This window comes from Nanorana parkeri, unplaced genomic scaffold (genome assembly GCF_000935625.1).
Source record: "Nanorana parkeri isolate BGI_ZX_2015 unplaced genomic scaffold, ASM93562v1 scaffold570, whole genome shotgun sequence".
In the NCBI taxonomy this organism is placed as follows: Eukaryota; Metazoa; Chordata; class Amphibia; order Anura; family Dicroglossidae; genus Nanorana; species Nanorana parkeri.
Genome location: NW_017306838.1, coordinates 972,302 through 992,319, shown reverse-complemented (window position 1 = coordinate 992,319; position 20,018 = coordinate 972,302). Strand labels below are relative to the sequence as shown.

The 20,018-nt window shown below is 46.9% G+C and overlaps 1 protein-coding gene across 1 annotated transcript in view; it reads right to left on the bottom strand.

Annotated features, from left to right (window-relative positions):
- Nucleotides 1-20,018, bottom strand: part of PARN (poly(A)-specific ribonuclease) — a gene marked incomplete at its 3' end in the record, with an annotated part of 81,420 nt that overhangs the window by 38,220 nt on the left and 23,182 nt on the right. Inside the window, exons 13-17 of the mRNA XM_018562289.1 lie at nucleotides 17,060-17,103; nucleotides 7,980-8,022; nucleotides 4,958-5,033; nucleotides 3,847-3,957; nucleotides 3,696-3,765 (exon numbers count right to left, since the gene is read on the bottom strand). Coding sequence (XP_018417791.1) covers nucleotides 3,696-3,765; nucleotides 3,847-3,957; nucleotides 4,958-5,033; nucleotides 7,980-8,022; nucleotides 17,060-17,103 — 344 coding nt within the window. The remainder of the gene's footprint in view (nucleotides 1-3,695; nucleotides 3,766-3,846; nucleotides 3,958-4,957; nucleotides 5,034-7,979; nucleotides 8,023-17,059; nucleotides 17,104-20,018) is intronic.

Below are 20,018 nucleotides of genomic sequence, written 5' to 3'. Positions count from 1 at the left end.
ATAACAATCCCCCTATATAATAGCAAAGGCACACCGACAGGTCCTTTTTATGGAGACATTAGGGGTCTCTAGGACCCCCGTCACCTGTGGACCCCAAAAGAAGCTGATGAAGCAGAGATCTGCTTCATCAGCTTCTTTTCTCTGGCTATAGCAGCCAGATGATGTAATACACATCACTTCTGCATTCACAGCCTGGACGGAGATGAGCAAGGAGCTGATCTCCCATCCTTTTCCTCCTGACGCCCTCCAAGGAGGAGGACTTGTATTTAAAAAAAAAAAAAGTGAAAAAAAGACACCCCCAAAACTTTGAATTTCTTTTACTGAACTTGATTGCCATCACATACTGTAGGTGGGCTCACATTTGACAGCCGTGGAAGTGATCAGGTGGCTTTATATTTAGGTTTGCTTACAGGGCCTTGCTGTGTAACATATGGTGGTGGCAGCAAAAGGGTTAACAGTCTAACATAATTACCTACACTCTTAACTTAAGAAGTTAGTTACCCCCTTTAGCAAGAATTACTTCTTGTAGGATTTTCGCACAATTTTAAACAGCTTCTTCATGCAAAATTCGTTCAGTTGCAAGAAGTTTGTAGCTTTCCTTTTATAAATTGCCCAATTTCAAAGAGTAACTCCAGGAATCTAAAATATTAACCCCTGCAGTGGTGCTACCCCCTTGGTCCCTTCTCCCCAGTGCTCCGGCGGTCTAAGCCCCACTGACATCACCACACCCAATTCAGGTCCATTTACTTGCATTAGACATGGACGTCCTCATGTCTGTTGACCCATTCCACAGCCAAAGCATTCTGTAATCCAGCCCCTAGCCCAAGGCAGTTCACCCTTGCAGCGTGGGGGGAAGCTTGACTACAAAGGTTTTTTTGTTTTAAAAAAAAAAATAAAAGTAGTTCTTTAAAAGGAGAACTATGGGGTCAGTGTTTTTCCCCATAGTTCTCCTTAGGGTAACGGGAGGACACAAACTAGCATCCTCCCGTTACCCTTAGCTCAGTATACTGCGAGCTACAGCTCGCGGTATACTGAGACGCCGCAGCCGGAGCGGATCCCTGGAGAGGGGAATCCAGCCCCTCCCCCTGTCACGGCAGAGAGCCATGACAGGATCGAGAGGTCAGCGAACCTGGTATGTGTTCGCTCACCTCCCGATCTACTGAGCCGACCTGTGACAGTCTCATTGTCACAGGTCGGCTAGAACTATGAGGTCAGTGGAAATCACTCATCTCATAGTTCTCCTTTAAAATCTCCCCACAACATTTCAGTAGATTCAAATCAGGGCTTTGACTGATATAGATCGTAACCCTTTATTTCTTCTATTTGAGCAGTTCCTTGTGGATAGCTAGTTGGGCTCTTATCCTGAAATGCTGTTTTCAGAATAAAGTAAACAGGTCTACTGCTACTGTGTCCAAATAGCTTATGCTTGATTCATCAGTCCACATTGTTCCAAAAGGCCTTGTCTTTGCCTTCATGATCAATGACAAACTTAAGTCTTGCTGTGACGTTCTATGAGAGCATATTTTCCTAGGTTAACTAGTGCAATCTCTTTCTGAATGTAGATGCACACACTTTGCCCCTAATTGTTGCGAGAGTTATCTGCAGATCCCGCAATAAAATGTTGGGGTCCTTGTAGGGTTAAAAAAAAAAAGTAAACTCTGAGGTAGACTGCAGTGGGGTCCTAAATAAAATTGGCAATCATTAAAAACGTGCCCAACGTGTAGATTTTCTTTGAAATCCCTTGCAAGACTTGGGTATCCACACCCTTCTTTCTGAGAACTTTAGATAGCTCATTTGATTTTGGAATGATGACACCACACATCAATAGCAAAGACAACACCAGACTAGGGCTGCAACAACTAATCGACTATAATCGATTGAAAAAGTTAACTTTTTCAATCATCGATTAATCGGCTTTTGATTAGTTGCCCTTGTCCACAGCTCCACACCCGATGCGCGCCACACCTCCTCCCCACCTCACGCTCTCTGCTGCCAGACCCGCCCGCATCCACGCTACACACACACCCCCCCCCCTCAAGCTCACCGCCCGCCCACATCCACGATCGGCACAGGGACGCGGGCAGAAGAAGTAAGGAGGAGCAGGTGTGGGGATGTCAGCGGCAGATAGATAGGCCCGATCTCAGAAGCAAGTTGCTGGAAGAATGCTCAGTCCCGCACCCCCACACCCCCCCACCTCAAGCTCACCGCCCGCCCACATCCACGATCGGCACAGGGACGCGGGCAGAAGAAGTAAGGAGGAGCAGGTGTGGGGATGTCAGCGGCAGATAGATAGGCCCGATCTCAGAAGCAAGTTGCTGGAAGAATGCTCAGGTACGCCTGCACTTTCCCACACATGGTGCTCTAATGTATTGCTGGGATTTGTACTCTTCTATAGCTGATGGTACATTGTGCTGTATGTTATATTATACAGAGCAATGTACCATCAGCTATAGAGGAATACATTATACACTGTATGTATAATGTATTGCTGGGCTTTGTAGTATTCCTCTATAGCTGGTGGTATTCTGCATTGCGCTGTGTAGAGGACTACAAATCCCAGCAATAATTATACAGCGCAATGCAGAATACCACCAGCTATAGAGTACAACAAATCCCAGCAATAATACATTATAAAGTGGTGCAATGCCAAACACCACCAGCTATAGAGGACTACAAAACCCAGCAATAGTGCAATGCAGAATACCGCCAGCTATAATGTACTATTGCTGGGTTTTGTAGTCCTCTATAACCGGTGCCATTCTGCATTCATTGCTGTATAATTTTACACTTTAATTTCACTATATTGCACACTACACTTTTTTTTACTTCCACCGCTCCAAGCTTGCTCCTGTGATGGACTACAATCGCAATACAAACTAGCAGTCCCATCACTGGAGCCATTTTTTAAAATGGCTTTTATTTTTTATCCGATTAATCGAACTTAATAATCGGCTAACTAATAGATTTTGAAAATAATCGTTAGCTGCAGCTCTACACCAGACCCTAGATATCGGAGGTTTAAATAAAATGGGTTCCACCTGTTGACTCCCCCTAAAGAGGTTGTAATCGATGGTACCCAAATTGGAACACCCGATTCTAATTTTAAGGATCTGAAGTAATGGAATGTAGAGGGTGTACTATTTCTATGCAACAAGTCTGCATTTTCATTAAAACGTAGATTATAGGAATAAATGCACTGTCAATTTTATGAGTTTGTAGATCATCTTTATCTGTAGGAACTGTTTAAATGAAGATCTAAGACCAGCAACTTCCAAGGGTCGCACGCTCTTTTTCATATGACAGTTTTGTTGCACTCAGCTCAGTTAGTTGAATGTTCTCCCTCCCCCCAAGAAAAACATGATATCAGAAAGCTACCTTCAAAATTTCATATTTGGACTTGAATGGCCAATGCTTATCATCTACTGATCTTATGCCATCTCATCTGTGTCACAGACTCGGTTGTAACTAGAAGCTCAGTGTTTAAAATTTAGCCATGCCTAACCTTAAGCATCTCCTATGTACCACCTGCATCAAGGTCAAATCAACAGCAGTATACCATGTACACTTTAGAAACCACAAAAATAGATATACAATTCAGAAATGGCTTTTAATAAGTGTGAATATAAAAAGGGATATGTCTATCACCTTAAACTTGATGAAAATTTTAAAACTAGAATGCAGTCTCAATCACTTACTTGTTAAAAAATGGACGGATGATCTTTGATCGGGCTGATATGTGCCCTTTTGGTGGACTCAAAAATGAACCTAATGAGAGAAAACATCAATTCAAGAGATTAAACTATATATAATGACAATGGAAATATACCTGTTAGTCCAGCCACTTGCCTAGATAGTTTGCCATAGATATAAAGCACAGTCCTGTGATGTAGGCATCATAACCGGCTTCATGTAGTTGCTCAGAGTTCGTGCTGTAGCTTGGAAAGCCTTCAGGACTGCCTAAGAGAGACATAAGACTTTTATAAAGTTTGAATTTGCCTCCTCCCCCTTCTTAAAAAAAGACACTTTACATGAAGCAAAGAACGGTCAACAAGTACCACCACGGTTTTGTCTTCCTTGCAAATTTACTAAAGCTTGATCCAATGAGAGATTCCTCCATCCACAAAGTTTAGCAAAGATGGAGGAACCTGTTGCACTTTTTTTTATCTGACCATGGGGAAGAAAAAAAAAATACATTTTAACCCTGGTCTCAACAAACAAAAAAAAAATGTATATTTGCGCAAAAAAAAAAAAAAAAAAACTACAAATACTTTTAGGAAACACTAAAATGAATTGCCCAGCAACAGGAAGGAGCAAAAAATGTTCCAAGCTTAGGGAAAACCCAACAAATGCAGAAGACTGTAGCCAGCAGAGCTCAGGCTGGCTACAGACTAACTGTCCGCTAAATTTAGACTAGAGGCACTACAACTTTGGCAGGACCTCAACAAACGAAATGGGATGCGTGCAACTTCAAAGCTGCAGAGACTTGTGGATTTGGAAGTATCTGGCCTAAAGAGTTTTAAAGTTCTTTAGGCCAGACGCTTCCAACTCCACAAGTTAAGCAGAAAAACTGAAGCTGCAACCACTGTAGATCCTGTATATTTACATTATACTAAATATATCTTTGTATAACAGATTAGGCCGTCATGATAGCACTATAAAGTACATTACAATTGTAATGATTAAAAGATAATACCAATAAGCAAGTTGAAAAACTGCTGTAAAGACAGACATATGCTTTCATTGTAAAGTATGACTAAAAAAAAAAAAAAATGGATTTTGACAAACTCCCATTATATATGCCTAAAAGAGGTCAGTGCTTACACCATAAATATACTTAATGGTTTTCCGAAATCTTGCTGAGCTCGGTTATTGAAAATGCAGCTTATTAAAACACAAGCCAATTACATATTTTAATGAGCATAGGTTGACAGTAGCCAACTGATTCTTGAATTCTTACCAACTTTTGAAGGTTTAAAAGGAGCCTCTTTTAATCTCTTTTCCAATTCAGCAAGGGATGTGTTATAAATAATTTCCTAGGTGTATATAAAAGGAGAAGGAACAATTAACTCCAGATGTACATCGCTCAACATTAAAGCCAAATGCTTCTTTGGTCAGCTCAGCTGCTATCATATTGATGGATATGTATATTAAAACAAAAATATAAATATAAATTTAAGTGTACCTGCTCAAAAAAAAAGAAAAATGTGTCACGTCAGCCTGAGCAACCAGTCAGAAGCCATTCTGTTACTTTTTTCATATGGGTTACTGTACTTAACCAAACACAATATGTGCTTATACACCGAGTTTTCTATTTTTTGCAATCTCTGTCCTGGCCAAGTAGTTTTACCCCTCTGTCCCGATGGCTCGCTTCACAAAAGAAAGATATGGTGAATCCCAAATTTTGCAACTGTCTCCAGAACATTAATAGATGGAAAATCTTCCATGGGGACACTTGTTCTGGGGATGTCTAAGAAAGGAAGTCCCCCAATTTGATGGACTCTAACATCCTGTACTGTATGCACAAGGGGAGGAAAAAACTCAGTGAAAACACTGCAAAACATAACCCGACAGATTTTAAACACTTCCCTATATCAAACAGGAAAAAAATTGTTTGGGGGATAAATCTACTTTAAAAAATAGCACTTCTGAATTAGGCTACTGGATATATCATGCATGAGCATCTACACTTCTGTAGAAAGCACCCTAAGTTAAACCCAGGATGCTCACGTTAACAATAGACAAATTGTGCCTTCTCCTCCAGCATCTTACTATTTGTTGGTGAGGCCACCAATCCTAACAATGATACAGCAAAATTATGAAATAGTGGGCCAGAGCTCTGACTTGAGGAAAAATTGTATTTGTGTAACTAGTTTCAGGACTCTAGTGAAAAATAAAAAGGGCCAGCAATTAGGGGCCAATTTGTATCACACACTGCACTCTATTTTACAAGGTCATAAAATGGAGATTACGGTGTGGTTCTTGCCGTGTTCCAAAGAGTATTCTCTGCTTAATGATGCAGACACAACTTATTGACTGGAGGAAAGGCCGACATCACTTGGTTGGTTGCCATGCACAGTTGCTCCAGATTCTGCCTGCTTCAGTTTTGATAAAATTACCCATATGTATTTAACCACTTCCCAGGTTTTTTTTTTTTGCTTTAATAAAATGCAGATTTCACCCAATTTTGCAACTCTGCTGCTGATCTCCAACCTTTCAGCCACTTCCAGTGTACACCCATGGTCTCCATAGTGTAGGATTGACATTGCCCTGGATTTGCTTACTTAGTGACAAATAGTGGACCATGACTGCGCAACACTGGCCAGCAAGCCCGTTGTCACTTCATAACAGGGACTGTCTGAACAAAGATCTTAAAATGGCAGGATTGCCTTTTTTTTAAAAACAAAATCTGCAGATTTAAAAGTGGATGGCAAATCAATTTTTAGTAGCAATATAGAGATAATAAAAAGCTCCACTGCAGCTCTTGCCTAATGAAGTAACTGCAAGCTAACCGTTAACACTCAGTAGCAACATATTAAAATCACCCATGTAGCTCTGGCCCTTGATAACTAGTAATTTTATCCTTTCCATTGAAGTTTTCAATGACAAGCAGTACCATTTAGCCTGCAGCCGTCACTGTTGCAATTGGTCAGAAAGCAACTGGCTACTAAAGTCCTGAATACAGCAATGAAATCCGTATACGCCACAGGCTGTGCACAGATATAACAGACTCTTGAGTAAATGCGATCAATTGGTAATAACAGCAATTTTAGCACATTTACAGGAACAGAGAGAAAAGTCTTCAAACATTTCTTTTAGAAAGAGCTGGCAAATTTGAGCCCATTCCTGTGCAATTACAGCCATATCTTTTTTTTATTGAGTTTTGAAATTAGTGAAGGGAAGGTTAATAACTTGTACAGGGTTTCATTGCTCCATGTATCCTCATTGCAAAGAGTTGCCTTCTTTTTTATTTCTGCTACCTACCATCACCAGGACACATGTGAGGAGGAACGCCACAATGGAGAACCAAACAAAAACCTGCCCTGTTGCTGCCCCTATGGGAAAGCCTGTCCATTGGCTCCTGTCTAAGTGTTGGAATCGGTAACATTGACATCTATGATACAGCTTTGATGCAAAGGTTCCTTGATATCTTGAATGGAATCAGCAGGTGGCTGATATGTAAATGAGGACCATCAAAGCGTTCTTGGGGCTGGACACTGAGGAATGAAGATCTGCCAGGACGGTCATGTCCTGGGGCAAGCCCGACCCCCTGCTGGTATTTACTGCCCACACCTGTGTCAGCAATGCATATATGCTGGGATGGGGGCAGGGGCATATGATGGAACCTTCTTCCTGTGTGACACTAATCTAGCTGACCAGCAAGACCTTTGGACAAGACAAGTCTTTCTGAACTCTGCAATCAAGAATGTGATTCGCTGAGACCTGCTGGAGAGGCGTGTCCTGAGAGCAGAGAAAAACCCATGGCATGTGTGACAGAGACAGAGAATGGTGTAGCTAGCTGCAGGATCCTTAACCTCAATTCCTATCCCCAATTCCCCTTTCAATTCCCTTAATTGTAGTAGACTGTATGTATATCCCTATTTGTAAATAAACCCGACACTTATTTAAGATTCAGTTCATCAGTAATTTAAGGCACCCCAAAATCAGAGCGCATTCTACACTAAATCAACCCCATCACTGGGACAGAAGGTCATTTAAATCCTTCAATGGATTAATTGGAGTAATTACATTTTTAGAGAAGTTTAATCCTCTGCTTAATGTAAAACTAAAGTTTTGGCAGGGATTACATTTTAGGATAAAATGTATGCTTCCTGAAGCAGACTATGCATTCATACATAATTGCTCTTATACTTGTTATTGTGGTTCTTTGCTTCTGCTCCTCAACTAAATGCAAAACCTTGTAAAATGGAGCCACTCTAGTAAAACCACGTGATACAAGCACTAAAATATAGGGATGTTACCTTAAAAGGTTGTGTCGTTGCCATAAGTTTGGTATCCAGTACTCTGAAAAGACAGACCGTTGAATTTTTTCAGTGTCGCCTACTTAATTATGAAAAGAAAAAAAAAAAAGAAGGAGAAACAAAAACAGAGAAAAGGGAAAGAGAAAGAAAAAAGGGGGACTAGATCTTATGAGAAACTAAATTGCTCAAAAAAAAAAAAAAAACTTGGATTAGGAAAAGAGCAACTTATGTTTCATTATTTGATCCCTACTATGACAGCACAGTGTGCTCATGCTTTAAGAATAGAAAAACGATCATCCCTTAAATTCATGGCAAAATAAAAAAGCTGCAAGTACAGATTGAAAGCTGCAATTACCTGCCAGAAATCCAGTAATCTGCCGATTTCCTGTTTGAGCTGAAAATTGGAGTGAGACTTACTGGTAACGGTTTCTAGAAGTCTTTCCAGGGCAGTACATGTGTCCACCCCAGAGGCAGGAAACGCAAACACGTCAGGCCTTTGTAAGGCGGACCCTCAGATAGTCAGTATTTTGACAACACGGAAAGACTTCTAGAAACAGAGTTACCGGTAAGTCCAACTTCGATTTTCTCTCGTCTTTCCAGGATGAGAGAGAAACTTGCCCATTAGGGTGGGAAGACATCTGTAGGACCTTTCTCCCAAAATCTTGAGCCAAGAGGAGGTCCAACTGATAATGTCGACAGAAGGTGTAGTAGTTAGACCAGGTGGCAGCACGGCAGATTTGTTCTGGAGTGGTCCCGACCCTTTGCCAAGAGGTGGCTAAGGCTCTGGTTGAATGAGCAAAGGGCCCAAAAAGGGCAAACCTTCCCCATTGCACTATAAGCTAAGGCAATAGCTTGCCTGATCAATCTAGCAACAGTGTTTGAGGCCTGCAGGCCCTTTTTTCCAGAACGCAAAACAAAAAGCTTTGGATTTCCCGAAGCCTTTGGTAAAATCCAAGTACTTCAAAACTGCATTTCTAACCTCAAATTAAACTTCTGTTCCTTCGCATTAGCGGGCCTGGAGCAGAAAGAGTGTAATACAATGTCCTGGGATCTATGAAAACTAGGAGACCTTAAGCAAAAAACCCAGTTTTCAAGATCAATCAAAAACGTGAAAATAAGGTACTTTAATAGAATGCCTGGATCTCGCTCACCCTACAATGTTGCAGGACCAAAAACAAGGCCTCTTGGTCCAGAAGGTAGCCATGAGAGCATAGCACTCTTCTCCCTGAACTTCCTGAATACTAGGGGCAATAAACTAAAAAAAGGAGGGAAGGTGTAGCACAGTTGGAAGGACCATGGATGTGCGAACGCATCCATCAAAATCGGGACCACTTCCCTTCTGGGCAGAGAACATTGTTTACCTGTGCGTTTGACTGGGAGGCAACCGGTCCACTTGGGGCTTGCCCCATTTCCTTATGGACAGAGTTTCAAACACAAGCGATTCCCTGACTTTATGACGACACAAAAAGTCCAACACCAAATTTAGCAAACCTTTTAGGTGAATGGCCAAGACAGACTGGAGATGAGTCTCTGCCCAAATGGAAAATTGATTTGCCAAAAAAGGGAATGACTCCCGGGTACCTCCCTACTTGTTAAGGTAGGCAACTGTTGTGGCATTGTCGGATAGGATCTGAAGATGGTGAGCCCTGACACTGATTGAAAACCTGAAGGGCTTCCCAGACTGCCCACAGTTGCCTCCAATTGGAGCATCTGCTTGCCTCCTCCCTTAACCAAACTCCAGATGGGCACCCCGACCCCAAGCACTTACATTGGTCATGACCCCCCCCAAAGATCAACAAGAGCCCTTTGGAGAGATTTGACTCTTTCCTCCAAAGAGCATTTGTCAGGAAAAATTACCTCTAAGTTTACTTGTATAATCATGCGCTAGAATGCTTAGGCTAGCAAAATATCAGAAACAAATGTAACGCCTCTGTAGTATGCAATACTGAAGTTTATCTTTTGCTACCATGTAAGGGCTGTGGAGGGAACCAATAAAAATGACTTATGATAAGGAACTTTTTCACAGCCCAGGCTTTAAAAAACTGATGCAAGCTTTGATAGTTAGACAAGACGTGGATGTTTGTCTGACAGGCTAACTCATGTATATGCAGCCCTATTGCACGGGTTACATGGGTTAGAACCATCAGATGGCATCCATAGACATATAGATTTCCGATATCTTGTCTCCTCGTACAAGTAATAAAGTCAATCTTTGAATCCGAGATTGTTCAGACCTGATTGTTTTAACAATTTTACCCTCGGGGGAGAAGGACAAGCCTGTCCAGCAAAAAAGTATTTGTTCCAAATACTCAACCTAAAATTTGGAGAACTTTGAGAGTTATTAGCCCTGACCAGTTCTCATCTGCTGGACTAGAGCATATTTTTCCCCATCAAAGCCATAACACTAGGTGGATGTGTTCTGTAGTTGGAGGAGTATGCAGATAGGGATACGACAGCTCGGAATTTCAGTGAAGCAGAGGTGCTTTGTTAGTGCAAAAAATAGGATTTTGGTACTCACCGTAAAATCCTTTTCTCTCCGTTCATTGAAGGACACAGGGAACAGATCGGAGATCATGTACTGTAGGGTAATATCGCCACCTGCAGGAGAAGGACGCTAGGCACAAAAAACTAAAGACCAATTACAGCCTAGGGGCGGCCCCTGCTGGTGGCCAAACCCCCCACCTGCTGACAAGTCTCCAGTTTAGCAACAAGCAGTAAAGGAGTACACACCCACACAGAGGGGCGGGCCCTGTGTCCTTCAATGAACGGAGAGAAAAGGATTTTACGGTGAGTACCAAAATCCTATTTTCTCTCCCGTTCATTGAAGGACACAGGGAACAGATCGGAGATCATGTACTGTAGGGACGTCACAGAGCAGTACCAAAAAAGAGGGGTGGGCCAACAGAAAACAACAACCCAACTAAAAACAACAATTTTTCCCTTCAAACGGCACTTTGCGCCCCAAACCAGCATCCGCAGATGCCAAAACATCCACCTTGTAAAACTTGGCAAAGGTGTGAACAGAAGACCAAGTCGCGGCCTTACAGACCTGAGAAAACGGAGGCACCATGACGAAACGCCCAAGATGCCCCAACAGCCCTTGTAGAATGGGCCGTAACAGAAAAAGGAGGCTCACGCCCCTTAATGGCATACGCACGCGAAATCGCGTCGCGAATCCAGCGAGAGATGGTGGCCGACAAAGCAGCCTGGCCCTTCCGAGGCCCATCCGCAACGACAAACAGGGAATCAGATTCCCGAAAGGCAACTGTAGCACTCAATAAACACGGATGGCGCGGACCACATCCAGACAATGTAGCGCCTTTTCCTTCCTGTGGACGGGTTTCGGAAACAAGGAAGGCAAGACAATGTCCTCATTGAGATGGAAAGCCGAAACCAACTTGGGCAAAAAGGACAGCCGGGGCCGCAGAACCACCTTGTCCTGGTGCAGGACCAGCAACGGGGATGAGCAAGAGAGGGCCGCCAATTCCGAAACCCTGCGGACCGAGGTGACCGCCACCAAAAAGGCCACTTTTTGAGACAGAGTCAGAATCGGAATTTCACGCAGAGGCTCAAAGGGAGAATCCTGCAACACCGAGAGCACCAGATTCAAATCCCACGGCGGCAACGGGGAGCGAACAGGAGGAACGATACGCGTAACCCCCTGCACGAAAGTGCGAACGAAGGCGTTGGAGGCTATCGGTCATTGAAAGAGGACAGCCAAGGCCGAAATCTGGCCCTTGATCGTACTCAAGGCCAATCCTTGATCCACACCACGCTGTAGAAAGGCAAGGATTCTGGCAACGGAAAACAAACGAGGCGGAAAACCCCACCGACTCACACCAGGCGAAATAAGCCTTCCATGTGCGGTGGTAAATCCTACGCAACACAGGCTTGCGAGCCCGCAACATCGTAGCGATGACCGCATCCGAGAGACCACGATCTCTCAACAGCCACGCCGTCAAAGCCAGTGACGGTAAAGACAGATGGAACACCGGACCCTGAGACAGGAGATCCGGACGGAGCGACAGGCGCCAGGGGACGTCCGCCACTAACCAAAACACATCTGCGTACCACGCCCTCCTCGGCCAATCCGGAGCTACGAGGATGACCGGGACGCCTTCTGCCGCGAACCTGCGAAGAAGACGCGGCGGCAACAGATAAAGTGGAGGGAACGCGTAAAGCAGACCATAGCAATCCCACGGTGCCACCAGGGCGTCCACCGCATCCGCCCAAGGATCCTGGGTCCTGGCCACGAACCGATCGACCTGCCGATTGAGGCGAGACGCCTGGATGCAACATCCACTCCCCCGGGTCCACCGACTGGCGACTGAGATAGTCAGCCTGCCAATTTTCCACACCCGGAATGTACACGGCGGAGAGAGCCGGAAAGTGCGTCTCCGCCCAAGACAGAATGCTCTCCACTTCCCGAGCCGCGGCCACACTTCTTGTGCCGCCTTGATGGTTGACGTACGCCACGGCCGTGGCGTTGTCCGACTGAACCCGGACCGGCCGCCCCCGAGACGGCCCGTCCAATGAAGGGAGAGACGGATCGCCCGAAGTTCCAGCACATTGATCGAAAGCCGAGACTCCTCCGCCGACCAACGGCCCTGAGTCGACAAGACATCCAGGACGCCCCCCCAGCCCAAGAGGCTGGCATCCGTGGTAACCACCGTCCAGCGAATGGGAAGGAAGGACTTGCCCAACACCAGAGACGGGGACCGAAGCCACCAAACCAGGGAGGCCTTCGCCTCCCGAGACAACTGAACCGACCGGTCCAGCGACAAGGGGGACTTGTCCCACATCAGCAAGATGGTCCTCTGCAGAACCCGCGTGTGATGCTGAGCGTAAGGCACCGCCTCGAAGGAAGCCACCATGAGGCCCAGGACCTGCATGCAAAAACGGATCGTCGACCGCCGACGCGCCCGCAACAGCGCCACATGTGAGCGAAGCTTCTCGGGGGGTAGAAAAACTCGCGCCGAGGTGGAATCCAGAATCAACCCCAGATACTCCCAATCGAGTGGTCGGCACCAGGCAAGACTTCTGCAAGTTCAGGAGCCATCCGAACTCCTCCAATGACCGAACAGCGATCGCCAGATCCGCCACTAGAGACGAATGCGACTCCGCCTTCAGCAGGAGGTCGTCCAGGTACCCCACCACCGAGATCCCCCGACAGCGCAACAGGGCCAGGATCGGGGCCAGCACCTTGGTGAACAACCGAGGCGCCAACGCCAGACCGAAGGGCAGGGCGACAAACTGGTAATGGTCATCCCCCACCGCAAAGCGAAGGCAACGTTGATGGGAGGCACAGACCGGAACGTGAAGGTAGGGGTCCTTGATGTCGAGGGAAGTCACGAAATCCCCCTGGTGAAGACACGCCACCACAGAGCGGATCGATTCCATCCGGAACCGACGAACGCGCACAAAAACGTTCAACCGCTTGAGGTCCAGAATGGGACAGCCAGCGGCCCGCAAAGAGCCGAAGACACCCCCTAGAGCGGATCGATTCCATCCGGAACCGGCGAACGCGCACAAAGACGTTCAACCGCTTGAGGTCCAGGATGGGACGAACCCCATCCTTCTTTGGCACCGTAAATAGGTTTGAGTAAAATCCTCTGAACCTCTCCGAGGAGGGAACCGGAATCACCACCCCTTGGGACAAAAGACCCGCCACCGCGCCATGAAGGTCCGCCAGGCGCTGTGGAGGGAGACGGATGTTGGAAGGGAAAAACCTGTCCTCGGGACGCGACAGAAACTCGATCTTGTAGCCCGAGGACACCAATTCCCGCACCCAGGTGTCGGAGACGCGGGACAGCCAGCGGCCCGCAAAGAGCCGAAGACGTCCCCCCACCCTGGAATCCCGGGATGGGGGCAGGCCTTCATGCTGAGGGGGGCTTACCCTGGGGCTTGGCGTTCCTGGGCTGCCAGGGCCGCTTAGCGGCCTGGGAAGGCGTCGGCCTGTTGAACTTCCCGCCCTTCTCAGAGGGCGGGGGCGGACGAAAAGGCGGCTTGTGAGCGGAAAAGGAAGGACCCGGCTTCCGCCGCAGTTCCCTAGGCTTTTTCGACTGAGGCAGGAAGGTACTCTTACCGCCCGTCAGATCCTTAATGATCTCATCCAAGGTAGTCCTGAACAGACGCTCCCCCGTAAAGGGGAGCTCCGTCAGAGCCTTCTTGGAAGCCTGGTCAGCCGACCAGCATTTAAGCTAGAGGAGGCGCCGAATAGTAACCGCCGACACGGATAGCTTGGAAACCAACGGTGCCGCATCACATAGGTATTGCAGACCCTGCACCACTTGCTCCGTCAGATCGACATAAGCAGGAGACACGTTTTCTTCTGCAAGACCCTGACGCAGCATCTTCATCCACACAGTCAGGGACTCAGAGACCAGGGCCGAAGCCAACACAGGGCGCAACAGAGCCCCAGAAACCGAGTACATCGTACGCGCCACCGCCTCCGCCTTCCTATCCGTAGGATCCCGAAAGGAAGGCGAATCCTCCACCGGGATGACCGTAGCCTTGTTCAGGCGGGAAAATCGGCGGATCCACCGCGGGGGGGGAGTAGACCACTTAGACAGGAAGGACTCCTCAAAAGGATAATGAACCGAGAAGCGTTTGGGGACAGAAAAAGACTTGCTCGGACGCTTCCACTCCTTGTAGACAAAGTCATCAAAGAAGGGAACGTAAGGGAAAACCTTAGCGGAACGCCTACTCCTGTGCGTTCCAAAAGGAACCGGCGGGAGCGCCGAAGCGCTCGGAGCCTCCTCAATTTTAAGCGTTTCCCGCACAGCGCGAACTAAGGCTGCGACCAATTCGCGCTCCTGGACCATAAGGGCAGTTCCCGACTCGTCATATCTACCAGACTCCGCCTGGGAGGAGTCCCCCAGGTCGGGCTGCGCAGCCGCAGCAGAAATTTCCCCCTCTACCGCAGAATCCCCAGAAAGGACCGGGGAGGGAGCCGGCAAAATGCGCTTCCGTGGAAGGCACTGCGCCAGCGCACGTTCCATACGGGAGGAAAAAACCTCCACAGGACAACATTGCGCCAGCGGACCCCCAACCCAAAGACCCCGCAGGCACCATGGGAGACTGTGAAAGGGGCGCAGAGGCACAGGCCGCGCAAAGGGGGGGATGTGGGAGAGGTCCCTGAAGAGAGGTCGCAGCCCTCGCAAGGCACTGCGGGCAGGCCGTCCCCACAATCCATGTCGCGGCACTAAACTGCACCAGAGTAGGGCCACAAGCAAGGCAAGGGAGTCCCCAGCAGGCACCGCCCCCAACGTTGTTGTCCCCAGCAACCGACCCCCGCAGGCAGACGACCCTCCTACAGTACCCGGCTCCCAGTGCGTCCTCACCCGACCGCGTCCCGGCGAGAAAGACCGATCCGGCCGGGTGACGCGCTAATACAGGGACCCGGAAGCGGCGCACCGGAAGTGACGTCAGGACGAGGGCGCACGCGCCCACACCAAACATGGCGGCCGCGGCCTCTGGAGAAGGCCGCAAACAAAGCCGGGGGCTCGAGTAACGGCCCCCGGCACACGCGGACGGAACCGATCGGCCGGCTAGCAAGACGGCCCCCACACCCTGGGACAGAATCCGCAGCTCTACCCCGAGCAGCGCGGGAGCACAGCCCCAGAGAGGCACAGCAGCACCCGCAGGTCGCCATGGACCGAGGTAAGGGCCCACAGGGCCGCAAGCAACGTGACCCCATTAGGAGATCGAGGGGGGAGGGGAGGGCAAACGAAGCCGGGGCTCGATCAGCGACCCCCACGCCGGCCAGGACCAAGCAAGGCCCCACAGGACCACAACACCCCTAAGCCACCCCACGTTAGAGCTGACGGAGGGGGAAGAGGGGGAGGAGGAGGGAATGAGCCACACCAACCCCCCCCCCCCCCCCCCCCCCCCCCAAAGGGCCCACGCAGCGCCATACATACCGCCGGGGAACGTGGGCATCCGCAGACCCGACACCACCATCCATGCGGAACCCCGTGCAGGGGACATCAGGCGCCCAGGTACTGCGGAGGACTGGCGCCCCCGACCGCAGTCGCGGTGCCAGAAGCCTGTGGGGAGTACTGTGATTGGGCGGCCGAGACCCTCAGTCATATGCACCCCCCTGGGACGAACCCATAGGCCACCACGCCGGAGTGGGGCCGTCGCAGCTGACCCACCGGAGCGAGCCTGCATGCGATCGTCGGTCGTCCAGGGGAGACTCCAAGGATCCAGGACATCCAGCCTGTCGCCCGGACAACACTTGCTAGAAGATTCTACTGAAAAAAGCAGGAAGAAGCAGGTAAGAATACCAGAGAAAAAATTCTTAGCTCCTTACTCCTGACGCTAGGCAAAAAACTGGGGACTTGTCAGCAGGTGGGGGGTTTGGCCACCAGCAGGGGCCGCCCCTAGGCTGTAATTGGTCTTTAGTTTTTTGTGCCTAGCGTCCTTCTCCTGCAGGTGGCGATATTACCCTACAGTACATGATCTCCGATCTGTTCCCTGTGTCCTTCAATGAACGGGAGAGAAAGGAATATAGCAGCTCACTGGATTTCTGAAAAGATCAAACAGGAATTTTTCCCTGCCACGGTTTAAAAGAGACAAAACATCATAAATGTTGCATATAATGCAAACATGTACCAAATAGTTTTTTTTTTCTATTTTGCCCATAAATACCCTTTAAATAGAAAACTATAACCTTGATATTCAGAGCAAAAATCAACAGTGGTGACAACAAAAAATAATTTAACAAGTAAAAAGAGCAATACAAAAAAAATGTTGGTGGGATGGGGGAGGGGGATTTTTAAAAAAGCAAAAGAAAAAAATACCAGTTTACAAATATATGGTTACAGCTAGCCAAACAGGGCTCAAATTTCAGTTGGCAGAAAATTGGCTGGTCACTGCATCCTATCAGATACGGTCACTGTTTGGGTATTCAGGCAGCCGCAGCAGTGTTTGAATAGAAGAGCCGAGTGCAGATAAACAGTGTGGATGGAGGACTATTCATTTTCTCGTCTGGACTAGATAAATCTGTGTGTTTGGCTAGCCCACCCAAACTATTGCAAGAAAACAGACTAAAAAAAAAAAAATTTAAAAAAACTCACCGTGGGAATACACACGTTGTGACTTCTTTAAATTCATTTAATTCCTACATAAGAGAAACAGTATTACAGAAATTAAGGTTTTGAAAAAACAAAAAAACCCAAAAATAAGTATAAAGTTAGTGAGGAAAATTTGATCCCCTGCAGATTTTGTAAGTTTGCACTTAGATAGAAATGTAAGGTCTATAATTTCTATCATAGGTGTATTTTAAATGATAGACAGAATATCAACCAAAAATCCAGAAAACCACATAATACAAATGTAATAATGGAGTTGCAGTTCAGTGAGCAAAATAAGTATTTGATGGTTCTTGGTGGAGAAACCCTTGTTGGCAAGCAAAGGTAAGACGTTTCTTGTAGTTGTTTACCAGGTTTGCACACATCTCAGGAGGGATTTTGGTCCACTCTTCTTTACAGATCTTCTCTAAATCCTTAAGGTTTCTTGGCAGCTCCCTCCATAAATCTTCTATCGGATTAAGGTCTGGAGACTGGCTAGGCCACTCCATGACCTTAATGTGCTTCTTCTTGAGCCATTGCTTTGTTGCCTTGGCGGTATGTATTCAGTGTTCTGGCTGAGGGAAGGAGGTTCTCGTCCAAGATTTTACAATACACTACCCCGTCCACTGGCTCCTCAATGAGACAAAGTCGGCCTGTACCTTTAGCAGAGAAACAGCCCATAAGCATGGTTGACACCTCTGTGCTTGACTGTAGGGATGGTGTTCTTAGGGTCATAGTCAGCATTTTTACTTCCTCCAAACACAGCAAGATGAGTTAACGCCAAAGAGCTCAATTTTGGTCTCATCTGACCGTAGCACTTTCTCCCAATCCTTCTCTGAATCATTTAGATGTTCATTGGCAAACTTCAAACGGGCCTGTACATGTACCTTCTGGAGGGGGACCTTGCAGGCGCTGCAGGATCTCAATCCATGGCGGTGTATTGTGTTACCAAATGTTTGTTTGGTGACTGTGGTCCCAACTGCCTTGAGATCATTCACAAGCTCCTCCTGTGTAGTTCTGGGCTGATCCCTCACTTTTCTCAAGATCACCTTACCCCATGAGGCGAAATTTTGCATGGAGCTCCAGACCAAGGGTGATTGATGGTTATTTTGTATTCCTCCCATTTGCAAATAATCGCTCCAACAGTTGTTTCCTTCTCACCAAGCTTCTTGCTTATAGTCTTAAGGTGCCCACACACCTTACAATTTATCTGCAGATTTTCTGTGGTCAGATGGAAAAAGGTGCAACAGATTCCTCCATCTACACTTAACTGTGTGGATGGAGGAATCTCCACCTGGGCCAATCTGTTGCACTTTTTCCATCTGACCACAGAAAATCTGCAGATAAATTGTAAGGTGTGTGGGCACCTTTAGGCCGAACACACACCTTACAACCATCGCAAGACTTGTCTTGCGATGGTTGCAAGGTACTTAAAAAAAAAAAACCTACAATCTGCCTATCTTGGACAGGCAGATCGTACTTGAGATGATCGCAAGCCGCACCCCCGAGGAGCAGGCTTCCGATGACCACAATGCCAAATGGGCAGTGCGCTTGCGCACACCGGCCCGTCCGGCTTTTACCTTACGAACATGCTACACACCCGCCGAACATCGTACGATGCTCGGCGGGTTTTCGAACATGTTTGAAAGTTAAGTTGTTCAACCTTACAGTAGTAGAGGTCGCACGGCTTCCACACAACTTACGATAATCGCACGATTTCCCGCGATTATTGTAAAGTGTGTGGGCACCTTTATAGCCCCATTCCAGCCTTGTGCAGGTCTACAATCTTCTCCCTAATGTCCTTTGACAGCTCTTTGGTCTTGCCTATGGTGGTGAGGTTTGAATGGAAGAAAGATCCTGTGGACAGGTGTCTTATATACATAACGAGTTGTCGTTAGGCGCACCTTCTTAAATTGACATGGCTAATCTGTGAACCACATATTCAGTCTGTGGGAGACAGAATTATTGTTGGCTGTTAGGGGGATCAAATACTAATTTTATGCACTGAACTGCAACTCAATTTATAACATTTGTATTGTGTTTTGTCTAGCTTTTTGGTTGATATTCTGTCTCTATCATTTAAAATGCACCTATGATAAAAAAAAAAAAAAAAAAATTATATATATATATAATTTCTTTGTAAGTGGGCAAACTTACAAAATCTGCAGGGAATCAAATAATTTTCCTCACTGTATTACATTTCACACAAGTGTCCCCAGGGGGAACATTTTACCCCTTATTTATCCAAGTGACAAGATATCCAGTTGAACAAAAAGGAAAGATGAAATCTTCTGAGGGGACTGTTGCAGTAACAACCAGCTCGTAGAGAAATTTCCTTTGGGGAGATGTTTCCTATCCTGTAATGCAGGGGTGGGTAACTCCAGCCCTCCAGCTGTGCTTTAACTACAAATCCCAATATACCTCAACAGGGAGTCATGCCTGTAACGGTCTGTCTTGCAATGCCTCGTGGGACTTTTTAGATAAACAGGTGGAAGGCAGGATTTTCCCTAAACATGCCTTAAAGGCTCTGACATTACAGGACCATTGTCAAGGAAAATGCAAATCTCTCAAATGGTACCACCCCCCAGCAGGTGGTTCAACTTTGTCACCTCGCCCAAATAACCAGCTATCACCACTAAAATCTGCATTTCTCAAATTACTACAATATTAGGTATATTTAACGTGCATGCCAAGCTTAAAACTTGTTTCTGGTTTCCAACAGAGTGGAGAAGATTTAGAACCCTTTTGGGGTTTTCCTGTCCCCTTTGGCTCCTTCTGGGAGATGTCCCTTCACTTGTTACCCTGATGAGACGTTTCACCAGGCAGAAGCAAAGAAAAAAATCTCCCAACAACCACATAAGAAAAACAAAATCTAATGGAGCCCCAAGCAGCAGTAAAACCCCAGCACGATTTCCATTTATTTCACCTCAGTATGTAAAAAAGGAAAAAAAAAAAAAAAAAAAAA